The sequence below is a fragment of the Saimiri boliviensis genome, chromosome 1, assembly GCF_048565385.1.
Source record: "Saimiri boliviensis isolate mSaiBol1 chromosome 1, mSaiBol1.pri, whole genome shotgun sequence".
In the NCBI taxonomy this organism is placed as follows: domain Eukaryota; kingdom Metazoa; phylum Chordata; class Mammalia; order Primates; family Cebidae; genus Saimiri; species Saimiri boliviensis.
Window position 1 is genome coordinate 167,286,968 of NC_133449.1, and position 12,975 is coordinate 167,299,942.

General features: G+C 40.4%; 1 protein-coding gene across 2 annotated transcripts in view; it reads left to right on the forward strand.

The window, feature by feature from the left end:
- The window catches only part of CTNNA1 (catenin alpha 1), a 183,073-nt gene that overhangs the window by 160,658 nt on the left and 9,440 nt on the right, over positions 1-12,975 (forward strand). For both annotated transcript variants that reach the window (XM_039464507.2, XM_010344484.3), the window contains 3 exons: positions 5,365-5,521; positions 11,776-11,976; positions 12,534-12,685. In XM_039464507.2, the coding sequence (XP_039320441.1) occupies positions 5,365-5,521; positions 11,776-11,976; positions 12,534-12,685 (510 nt within the window). The remainder of the gene's footprint in view (positions 1-5,364; positions 5,522-11,775; positions 11,977-12,533; positions 12,686-12,975) is intronic.

The window sequence follows — 12,975 nt, forward strand, 5'->3', positions numbered from 1 at the left end:
TGACCTCCAGAAACTATAAGATAATAGATTTGTGTTGTTTTAAGCTGCTAAATGTGTGGTAATTTATTTACAAAAGCAATAGAAGACTAAAACAGATGTTATTGTACTAATCCAGGCAAGGGTACCGTGGATGTGGTGAGCACTGGTTAGAATTTGGATATATTTTGAAGGTGAAATTTACTGAAGGATTCGATGTGAAGTGAGAGAGAAAAAGAAGAGTCAGGGAATAGAACAGAGTTTTGAGCCTAAGCAGCCGGAAGGATGAAGTTCTCATATCATACTCTGATAAAGAAAGATGGTTTGTGGAAAGAGATAAGTTTGGACATGTTAATTTTGAGGTGCCTATTAGACATGCAAGATGCATGTCATGTTGAGGGAAGAGGTCTGGACAGGATGTGTAAATGTGTGAGATCATCAAGGGAGTGAGTCTACATGAAGGAAAGGTCTGGGAGTGGAACCAGGTCTCTAACATTGAGAGTTTCAGAAGGTGGGCATTGGCCAGCATAGGAGCCTGAGGAAGCGCTGTCAGGAACAGAGCCCCAGAAGCTGGCTGTGTCTTGGAAGCCAAGTGAAAGCAAAAAAAAAAAAAAAAAAGGTTTCTGGAAATAGATGAGATTGCCTAGGGGTGGGAAGAGTAGAAAGAGAAGGCAGCATAGGACTGAGCTTTGAGGAAATCCTGACACCATTAGAAGACGACAAGGCAGCAAAGGAGACAAAGACAAAGGTGGCCAGAATGTGGAAACAAAACAGAAATAGTGTTTGAGAAAATTCAACATCCAATCCTGATAAAAACACTTTACAGATTAGGAATAGGAGAGAATTTCCTTAGCCTGATAAAGAAGCTCCATGAACAATCGACAGCTAACGTTAAAGACTGAATGCTTTCCCCTGTGATCAGAAACAGGACAAGGACATCCTCCCTTGCCACCCCTTGTCACATTTTACTGGGGCTGAAGCCAATAAGAGCATTTTAAAACTTTCAGTCAGTACAGTGATGGTGCCTAGTTGGGAGCTCCTTGCAAGTTTAATAGTAACATTAATTTCCAGTTTTAAAATTATAAGTAAGAGTAACTCCCCCCCAACAGCTGTTTTCTCATCATTTGTACTTTACCTAAAGTAAGTAGTCCATTCCTTTTCCTGTTTTTCTACTGGTGTTTTAGTGTTTCCCTTACTGATTTACCTAACACTGTATATTTAATCTGTAATACATATTTAAATATAGACATACATAATTGAATTTGTAGGTTGGCTTATCCTGTTGTTATTCTGAAAGGGAATTTTCCAAGCCATAAATATTGTGACTAATGATGACTTCGTATATAAGTGAATTTTTCTTTAACTTCAGTCATGTTCATTTCTTTACAGATTGAACCTTTATATATTTCATATGAATTGCTTTGTGGGAGATCTGACACTCCCTTCATTTTTTATTCTGTTTTTTTTTTTCCTGGCATCTATATAGAAAGGCTATTGGTTGTTACTATTTTATATTGCCTTTAGTTATATTAATAAACTTTTATTCTAAGAGTTTTTTCAGTTGACGTACTTCAATTTTCTATATAATTTGCATTGGAATGTATAATTTTTTCATCCTCTTTCTAACAGCTTTTCCTATTATTTTCATTTCTCACCTTCATTGGCTAGAAAGTCAATATAATAATAATATATATTAATTTAACCAGTGGTGACAGTTAAGTATTCCAATTAATAACATCTTGATTTTTAAGGTAAATGATTCTATAGTTTCACAACTCCGTATTGTGTTGGATGATTACTTAAAGTAGTATGTTAAGGACATACCTTTATTTTTTTTTTAAAGAGAGAGAAGGTCTCACTGTCACTCAAGCTGGAGCGCAGTGGCATGATCATGGCTTACTGCAGCCTCGGCCTTCTGGGCTTAGGCAATCCCCTCCGCCTCAGCCTCCTGGAGTGTTGGGATTATAGGCGTGAGCCACTATGCTCAGCCAGGACACCTCTTTCTATTCCAGATTTAGTAAGAGTATTCAGAAATGAGTTTTGTACACATTTTTTTTTTTTTTTTTTGAGACAGAGTTTCGCTCTTGTTACCCAGGCTGGAGTGCAATGGTGCGGTCTTGGCTCACCACAACCTCCGCCTCCTGGGTTCAGGCCATTCTCCTGCCTCAGCCTCCTGAGTAGCTGGGATTACAGGCACGCGCTACCATGCCCAGCTAATTTTCTGTATTTTTAGTAGAGACGGGGTTTCACCATGTTGACCAGGATGGTCTCGATCTCTTGACCTCGTGATCCACCCGCCTCGGCCTCCCAAAGTGCTGGGATTACAGGCGTGAGCCACCGCGCCCGGCTTTGTACACAATTTTGTAATCAATATGAGAAACTTAGGCAAGGTGCTTCCCCTAATTATACTGTATGCGGTATATTACGGAACAAAGAAAGCAGTGGAAAATACTTAAAACATGTAATTAATTCCCTGCCCATGTTTACTTGGCTCTCTTAGGAAACATTTTCACTAACCAGATATTCTTACAGTGTATAGCTCCACTCTGATACATAGATACATTATTGAATTAATGAGTTAGTTAATGAAGAAAGTGGTCTTAAAATGGTGAACACATCTAGTGGATAAGGAGTGGCAGGAAGGAATACGTTTCTTGGATGAAAATGTGGGAGACCACAGCATAACATGTGAGAAAAACAAGTATCTCTCCTTGCAAATTATTGCCCAAACCCAGGCACTTATCGAAGTGTGGGGCTGTTATAGTTCAGAAACTGGGATGGGTCAATTCCCTATGCTTTTGGATCTATAATTGATAGTTGGATAAACTACCAGTTCTAAATGTTTAGGAGGGAAGAGGAATAGCGGCACCAGTCTAGTGGGTCTGATTCTTCTTTAATCTGTTATCACCTCCAGTCTTTGAGGGCTAAGTTACAACATTCTTGAATACCCCTCTAATAAATTGATAATTACACCCATGATCTGAAGCATCTGGAAACTCAACCCAGATTCCTCCACTCAGGGCTGTCCCCACACTCCTGCCTCATTGAGGTCCTGCAGTTTCTTCTTGTCTTTGCTTCCATCCCAAGTTGCATGATTATAAACACATTTACTTCTAATAACCCATAAGCACCTTGTACCTAGGAGTCCTACTAATTATCCTCTCTGCCCATTTTCATACTACTATCATTATTCACTTAAAGAACACAACCAAAAGGTTGAATAGACATCTCTTCAAAGAATATAAACAAACACTCAATAAACATATGAAACAATACCTGATGTCATCAGCCATCAGGCAGATCACTTCAGATCCACTAGCATGGCTAGAATTCTCCGAAAAGGGGGGAAATAACAAATATTAGTGAAGATGTAGGGCACTGTAACCCTCATACACACTGGTGGGATGTAAAATAGTTCAGCCTCTTTGGAAAAAGGTAAAGCAGCGCCTCAAAAGGTTAAACACAAAGTTTACTATATGTACGAGCAGTTCTGCTCCATTCCCAAAGAAATAAAAACACAGAAGCATGTTTATGAGCATTCATAGCAACATTATTCATAACAGTCAAAGAGTGGCAATAATTCAAATGTCCATTAACTGATGAATGGCTAAATAAAATGTGGCATATCCATATAATAGAATGTTATTCATCAACAAAAAAAAAACGAAGTGCTAGTACATGCTACACATGAATGAACTTTTAAAACATTATGTTAGGCTGGGAGCAGTGGCTCACTCTGTAATCTCAGCACTTTGGGAGGTGGTCAGGAGTTTGAGACCAGTGTGGCCAACATGGTGAAAACCCATCTCTACTAAAAATACAAAAATGTACCTGCTGGCGGCGCACACCTGTAAATCCCAGCTACTCAGGAGGCTGAGGCACAAGAATGGCTTCAGCCTGAGAGGTGGAGGTTGCATGAGCTGAGATCACACCACTGCACTCCAGCCTGGGCGACAAAGCAAAACTCGGTCTCAAAAAGAAAAAAACAGCACATTCGCGCGCGCGCGCGTGCACACACCCACACACACACCCACACCCACACACACACACACACAGTGTATAAAGTGAAAAAAGCTAGTTATAAAAGTTCGGATGTTACATGATTCCCTTTATCTGAAATGTCCAGAAAAGTCAATTCATAGAGATAGAAAATAAATTACTGGTTGCAAAAAAAAAGGTGGGTGGGGGGGTCGGCGATAAAGAGAATTGTGAGAAATGGCTGCTAATGGATATGGATGGGGTTTCTTTTTGGCACGATGAAAATGTTCTAAAACAATGTGGTGAATGTTGCACAATTACAAATATATATTTTTAAAAATCAGTGAAATTGTATTCTTTAAATGGGTATATTGTATGATATGTGAATTGTATCTCAATAAAGCTGTTTTTTGTCCTTTTTTTTTTTTTTTTGAGACAGTGTCTTCTTATGTTTGTCCAGACTGGTCTCAAACTCCTGGGCTTATGCAATCCTCCTGCCTCATCCTCCCAAAGTGCTGGGATTACAAGCTTAAGCCCCCGTGGCCAGCTGGTTTGTCTTTTTTGAGATGGAGTCTCACTTGTGTTGCCCAAGCTGGAGTACAGTGCTGTGATCACAGGTCACTGCAGCCTTGACCTCCTGGGCCCAAGCAGCGCTCCCACCTTGGCCTCTCAAGTAACTGGGACTACAGGCGTGTGCCACCATGCCCAGCTCATTTTCTTTATTGTTAGTTGAGATGGGTTCTCATTGTGTTATCCAGGCATTAAAATTAGTCTTAAACCTTAATAGATTATGCATTTTTTGTGCAGCTTTTTGTCAAATATGCCTCCATTAAAAAGAAAATGAAAAAATACTAATGCTTGGATCCAGCATATTTTTCATGAATACATTTTGATGATGTATCAAGAACCTGAAATACCAAATTTTCATCACAAGATTATTTGTAGTAATAGGTAACCAGAACAACCCAGACATCCAACAGTAGGAGAATAACAGTACATCTATAACAGAACAATAAAGTTAGTGTTTTAAACATATATTTAATGATGTAGAGAAGTATTTAAAATAAGAATCAGGATAGTTCATTTTATGTAGCATATACTTCTAAGTGTGTATTTTTTGATGTAGCTATGTATATGTCTGTATGAGAAGCAAAAAAGCCTAGAACTTAGTGTCACTGAAAATGGTAGATTTGCCACCACAAACGACGTTATTACGGTTTTTTGTTTTATCATTGTCCACAAACTGTCCACAGTTTGCAAATAAAATATGTATTACTTCACCATATAAAACCTATTGTTTAATACTCTTCCCCTTCATCTTTGTGGGGTGATGTCTCCTACTGAATCATGTGTAAGACAAAGCCGTGACAGTGAAAAAGAGTAAACAGTGAAGTTTAATATATTTTGTAGGTTATCAACGCTGCATTGGCTTTAGCAGCAAAACCACAGAGTAAACTGGCCCAAGAGAACATGGATCTTTTTAAAGAACAATGGGAAAAACAAGTCCGTGTTCTCACAGATGCTGTCGATGACATAACTTCCATTGATGACTTCTTGGCTGTCTCAGGTAATGAGCTGGTTCCCCAGAGAAGCATGTGAAGATGTGCATAATTACTTTTGTCTAAGTTATATTAATGGGCAAACACTCCTACGTCTTGGTAAATTATTCTAACAATAATATTGTGCTGGTTTTCATTTTAATGCTAAAAAAGCCATCAGCTACATGGTTTTCAAGTGATAGCTTCTCAGCTACTGGGGGGAGTAGCTGGGGTTGGAGATGTTTCGTTTAGGACTGGTCTTGATCCTAGGAGCATGAATTAGAAACCTGGCTATCAAAGGTTTTTCCCTGCTTGTATAGAGTGAGGTCCTCCAGCTGGGACCTGTAGAGCACCATGACCATCCATCTCTCTTGCTGCCATTGTGTTTAGAAAAAACTTTGACCTGTGTCTTGGTGGAGAAAGTGGTTATTTGTTATGAGCCCATGAAACTTAGGAGGGGAAGGGATTCTCAACACCATCACCTTTTGTTTCTTCTTTAAAATAATTTCTTTCCTTGTTAGAATGCCTCTCTTCTGTCTCTCAGGAATATCATAGTCGTAGTTTATCTGCCTACTTTTCCAAAGACTCTCTGTCTGCATGATGCATAGATAGAAAACAGAGAGGAAATATTTAAGTGCCATTTAATTATGAACTTGGAAAAAATAAATCTGGGTAATTCACCTCACAAAAACAGTTGATTTCATTATATAAACATAAACTGGTAATGACATAGTAAATTGCATTCATATAGAAAATGTCTGTCAAATGCAATTCAGTGTTTATCGCACAGAGATAAATTTCAATCCCATCTTCTTAGAGTTGAGTAACTATAAATGTGTTCTCCATTTAACGGGGCCTCTGTTGCCCTTGGCTGCACAGCTTGCTCTCTGAAAGTGCCGGACTTCATGAGGCCAGTGGCTGTGGGCAGAAGCAGAATCAGGGGCTAAGATTTTGTAGGGCTGAAACTACCTGTCACCCCAGGGAACCACAGGCTAGAACGTGGCAATGGGGCTTGAAACAGAAGCAGGGCTTAAGTATATGTACAGCACAATCCACCAGCAGTGACCTATATAAGGGTGACAGTGTGTTCTGCATACCAATGCCTCCCTGTCTTCGTGCTCTCTCCTTAGGATGGGTAGCCTTGGCTTTACATGAGAAACTGGGGAGCAGGCAATCTGTAAACTGCAAAAGGTGGGGGGTAAACCATGTTGTTGCAGCACTGCCAAATTGCAGGTGTTGGTACTTTAAAACAAAAAACTCATTTGCAAGCACATCTTTGCAGGTGCCAAAAATGCAGCAATGGCTTTTTTGGGAAATCTTGGCCTTCTGTTGTTTTTCCCAGTGAAGTACTGAATTATTCTTTTTCATCAGTTTAGAGAAAAACATTCCACCTTCACAGCACACTTTTAAGCAAACACCAAATTCTGAAATCTAAATGCAAAGCCCCCCTCCGGATAAATACTACATTCTTAAAGTTACTTTTTTGAGATTAGGTTGGGTATGTCTCAGGCTTGGTCTCGAGGGATTTTCAGTCCTCTTTAGAGCAAAATAAAATGTAACAGCATCAAATGTCCCTCATGCACCATTCATCAAATCAGCGAAAAAAGGGATTCTGCAGCAGCATTTAGTGGATTCCAGGCAGTATCTTCAGGGCACATGACATAAAAGAATGGTAAAGAGAAATCAGATTCCTTTAACAGATACACTGTTGTCTGGTGAGTGTGTTCAGTTTTTATGCAAAAGTATGAGAGTATAAGAAGGGATTGATTTGATGGAAAGGAGTTTAGACAGTTTCCATTTAGCAAATAAAATCACAGAACAGTTCTTTCAGTCAAAAGTGGTGGTGTTTTCAGAGCATCTGAATTTTAGAACTCTACCTGGTGTGTTTTTCTAATGTACTGTCACAGACCTGCTTAGGAATGTTTAAGTAAATTAAATCATGAATAGGGCAAGGCCATTCTTTACAATTCTTCTCATTCATATAATGTGCTTTTTTAGGGAGACAAAAAAGCATATTATGTAAAGAATTAAAGAATAGAGACAAGCAGGTGCCTGTGGAGGTTTCTACTGGAATGACCAGTTAATTTTCAGCATTCAAACTTCTTTATACTCTTAGGTACATACCTTACCCATGGTAGGTTTAGCATGTTTTGTTTTGTTTTGTTTTGTTTGAGATAGAGTTTTGCTCTTCTCGCCCAGGCTGGAGTGCAATGGCGTGATCTCGGCTCACTGCAACCTCCGCCTCCTGGGTTCAGGCAATTCTCCTGCCTCGGCCTCCCGAGTAGCTGGGATTACAGGTGTGCGTCACCATGCCCGGCTAATTTTTTGTATTTTTAGTAGAGACAGGGTTTTACCATGTTGGCCAGGCTGTTGGTTAGGATCATCTGACCTCAGGTGATCCACCTGCCTCAGCCTCTCAGAGTGCTGGGATTACAGATATGGGCTACCACATTAGCTTGAGCACTTTTTACGTCAGAGGACTAGAGATAGCCTCCCATCTCACCTGACACACAGCCTAGGCAAGTGTCATCTGCAGCAGTCACAGGCAGTATTTAGATGGGAAGCCACATCTTGGCCTGACTTGACCCTGCCCCATTTGCCAATGTCCCCTGGCCCTAAAGCACAGTGGTACTTTGGTGGACCCATAGTGAGATGGGCTTGTTTTTGAGTAGGGGGCTGCCTAGCAAGTGCCCAGCACAGGATTTGGCTTGAGGAAGGTGGGCTCATAGCTTTTACTAAATAAAAAGCAGGGATGCACCCTGACCTCTTGGAGTGGTTGTTTTCTGCTGTCTCTTGGGGTTTGAGGCCCTTTGGTACAGTGTGAGGTCTTACAGAATATTTGCATTTGTGATTTTCCACTGTCAAATTCTCTTACACTCCATGGGGCCTGGATATTGGTTATAGCTCTGCCCAGTCACTGAGAACCTGTCCGAGAGGAAATCGTTTATGGAATAGGGCTTCTGCTCCATTGTTCTGGATATTCTGTCCCATTGGTTCCAGAAATTCCCTCATACTTAGAAGTCATGTTCTGATCTGTTTCTCAAAAAGTAATGGTCATCTTGGTGCAGCCAACAAGACCCTGATGCCAGCATTTTATGAGGCTGTAGGGCAGGGGGAACTTCGGTCATTGTATGTCTAGTGTGAGACAGTAGCACCTGCATATAAAGAGAGGAATACGCATGATACCTCCAGGAAGGGGAGGGATAGGGTCTCTTCCTCCCCCAGCTGTTCTACCTAAATATTGCCTTGTAAAGATGGAAGATGGCTTAAGATGCTAGCATTCAGCAAACCAAGAATATATATTGACCAATCCCTTCAGGAGAGTGGTTTGAAATTTATCAAAGTGATAAAGACTCTGAATTTTATTTGGATTGTATTTGATAAACGTTTTCCATGGAAATGTTATTGATTTCCATTCCCTCACTCTGCTTATATGTTGCAGTTTTGGCTCTCTCTTTTTTTTTAAGGTGCAGGTGGGTGCTTAGAGAAGCTTTAATTTGGTTTATTAAATGTTTCGACTAAATATTCTTAGGAACAATATATTGCATTAAATGCTTTGGAGCAACACTTTGGAGTGGTAATTTATACTCGCCTTCATTAAGTATCAGTGTGTCCAAAGAATCTGGTCTGATTGAGAGGCCATTAAATAGAAAGATTATTGTACCTAAATTTTGGTTTTGTGTTTAATAGCAGAAATGCTAAGCTATAGCCAGAGTTTCTCTTTTTGGAGGAAGTGATAAGTTAGAAGTTAGATTAATGGTGTTTTTTTCTAAGCCTACTGTATAGAGAGTTTACATGTGAAGCCCTCAGAATAGCCCATGTCACTGGGTAAATCCTCTACATAAAGCCTGAAACATTGTTTTCATTTTCTTTGTGTGCAGCAGCCCTGCATAGGCTGCACCCTACACAGATACCCAGGGCAGAGGGTAAAAAGAAGAGGCTCTGTTGCCACACATTGTAGGATGAAGTTTTGACATCTTTTATGGAGAATGCCAGTTGGCATGGTTCCTGGAGAGCAATTAGGTACCATACTTCTACTTTAAACATATATGCCTTTTAACTCAGCGATCTCATGCTAGTCACAGATGTTTGCCAAAATACCTGAATAAGGATGTTTTCTTCAATTAAAATGTGTAAGAAAAGAATGAGTAAGTGAATTATGCCCCCCCTGCCCCCATCTATTCAGTAGGGTACTATGCAGCCATTAAAATGGGTGAAGTAGATCTGCAGGGCCAGACTTTGAAAGTTTTTCAAGGGAAAAAGATACAATATTGTCCATAATGTAATTCTTTTTGTGTTCATTTACATATTTTGTGGGGACTGTTAAATGTGTATGAATTTTGTTCTGTTAGAAGCACACCTATAAATCATGTATTGAACAGTTGTTGATGGGTACAGATTGGGGTGTCTATTCATATGGACCTATGCTGTTTCCTCAGCTAAAATGATGCATGGTTTCAGTTAGTGTGGGCACAGCCTGTCCCCTCCATTGACCAGTGGACTCATACCTACCCCCATCCAATTCAGTTGTGGAGAGCAGGCTGGGTGCTCTGTCGTGGGTGTGATAGCCTCAGTGAGGCTGGGGCTTTTCTAGAGACAAGTGTTTCATGAGGGTAGAGAATACTAGTCAGCTTCCTGAAGTGGGATATATTACTCTAAAATATGGCATACCTTTTTAGGTTCATCTAGAAGAATGCCAGGATGAATTCAAGAAAGTCTAAATGAAATTTTTTTTTAAAGAGGTATCTAAACGAAGATTTGAAAATCCTTGGTGGAAGTATTGGCCACTTTGTTTAGTGAATGGAAAGGAATGCTAGACTTAATATTGATTCTAAAACAGGGATGCGTTTTAAAATCAATGACATGAGAAAACATTGGTTCTTAGTTGTGTTACCAACATAACTTCTTTCCATTTTATTCCTTTCCTTTCCTTAGCAGTGCAAGTTTCATTTTAACAGTGTTGGGTTAGAGCCAGTAAAAGCAGCAGTTTTTAACCCAAGCCCTGTATGGTGGGCCTGCTCAGTATGTTTGTTTAATTCAAATTGTTATTTAGAGTTTTTATATATATATTTAATGCTTCTGATGGGCTCCAGATCCATTTATCCTTGTAATTGGTTCAAATATCCCTCTTAAAATTTGTTTTTATTAGAAGTTTAATATGTTTACTCTTTCAGTAGTTCAGTGGTATAAACTCTGGCAAGTCTCATAATTTGTAATTAATAGAGACCAAAATATGGTCTTAACTATATTGCAGTAATCTAGTTTTCCCTTCTCTAATAAGAATTCTTACCATTTCCTGGCCTTCCCTGATAAAGGTGTTTTTTGTTGTTTTGTTTTTGTTTCTGAGACGAGTCTCATTCAGTCGCCCAGCTGGAGTACAGTGGTGCAATCATGGCTCACTGCAACTTCAACCTCCCCGGTTCAAGTGATTCTCCTGCCTCGGCCTCCAGCTCTGCGTCATCCACTTTAATGGCTGCATAGTTCCCATAATTCACTTATTCACTCTTCTCTTGGAATTTTGGTTGCTTCCACGTTGTTATTAGAGATGAGTTTGAGCAAACCATTTGTTGTAGGATTCCTAAAAATTAGTGTCAGGCTTTTTGCTTTGAGGAAAAATAGTTTTCGTTTGTTGCCCAAATTCAGCTATATGACTGTTAGGAGTCACCCGTCAGCTTCATAGGTTTCTAGGGTTTTCACCTGTAGGGACCCTGCAAATATCACAACAAGCCCATCTGTGTACCATGAAGAGGGTTATTAAATAGTTCACCTCACACCTCAGGGTCCTCTAGAGGAGGCTTCAGCCTGCTTTCCAGCACCTTCTCCTGTCCCAAGGGTGTGCTGGCTTCTTGGTAGATTGTCTGAATATCATCAGCCTCTCCTGGAAGGAGAGGGAGAGGGGACAGTGGACTTTGTTCTAATTTAGCTTTCCTTTATTCGGGACATAGGGTCAGTGAAGCTAGAGGAAGAGAAGATATTGATGCTTCTATGAGAATTTTCTGCCTGGCGTACGGAACAACTGTGCTTCAGAGATGCGCATGTCTCCTTTTAAAAAAAAAAAAATATATATATATATATATATATATGGAATGAAGATTGTTATTCTTGGGGGCTGATAACAGGTTTACTTTCTGTCACTAGTCACTGGTCTCTCCAATGAAATATATGTAAAGCTTTCAGCACAGTGGCTGGCACCAAGTAAACAATAAATGATAGATGCCAGCATACAGTTGTCATTTCTTGTAGAAAGCCCCCCCGCCCATTCAGCTTTTTGCTTGTTCTCCAGAGAATCACATTTTGGAAGACGTGAACAAATGTGTCATTGCTCTCCAAGAGAAGGATGTGGACGGCCTGGACCGCACAGCTGGTGCAATTCGAGGCCGGGCAGCCCGGGTCATTCACGTAGTCACCTCAGAGATGGACAACTATGAGCCAGGAGTCTACACAGAGAAGGTTCTGGAAGCCACTAAGCTGCTCTCTAACACAGGTACAAGAACTCTTGCTTTCCAGTGCTCGCACACACTGCAGTCTTAGTGAGGCAGGCCATCCCATTGGCCCAGGCCCTGTGGTGAGGAAGAAGGAGGAAGAAGGAGGTGGGAACTCAAGATTTGGCCTCATGGCACATCAGGCTCCTAAGGAGCTGGTCATAGCCAAATTCAGGCCTCACAAGCACATTTTCTTCATGTGTATCTCATGAGTAATCACGAGACTAATTCTAAACACACTATTTAACATGAGTTTCTGAGTTAAGTCTCCTACTAGTGAGTAAATAACTAAATTTAAGGTAGGTCCCATTCTTAAGGCCTCAAGTTAGTCTCACTTCAAGTTCTCATCATCCAATCCATCTTTTGCAGAGAAAAAGATGATTTGAGTCATTGTGAAATACTGCATTTATTTCAACCATAAATACCCTTTATATAGGTAGAAGCAGAGGCTCTTCATCATAAGCCTCACCTCTTTCTGTCTGGCTGAGTGATTCAGGGAGGGCCAGGGGAATGCTGCTGCCTCCTGACCAGGGCACCTGCTGTGCCTTTTTCTCCACAGTCATGCCACGTTTTACTGAGCAAGTAGAAGCAGCCGTGGAAGCCCTCAGCACGGACCCTGCCCAGCCCATGGATGAGAATGAGTTTATCGACGCCTCCCGCCTGGTATATGATGGCATCCGGGACATCAGGAAAGCAGTGCTGATGATAAGGGTGAGTAACTGCATTTCAGACGTCTTAACAGCTTCTTTCTTATCATTTGCTAAACTTGAGCAATGCGTCATTCTAGAGCTCGGCAGATGCTATGGCAGTATATTAAAACCATGAATCTAAAAGCTGTTAGAATGAGATATATTTAATTATGTTGTCTAAAATGACTGTTAGTTACAAGTTATTGCCCAAACTTGGACCAAGAAGGGGAGCTAGCCTGAGCTGACGATTTAATTTAGGATAAACAGTCTCTACAACATGAGGCTTCAGTTTGAGTTAGGCAGGAAATTATA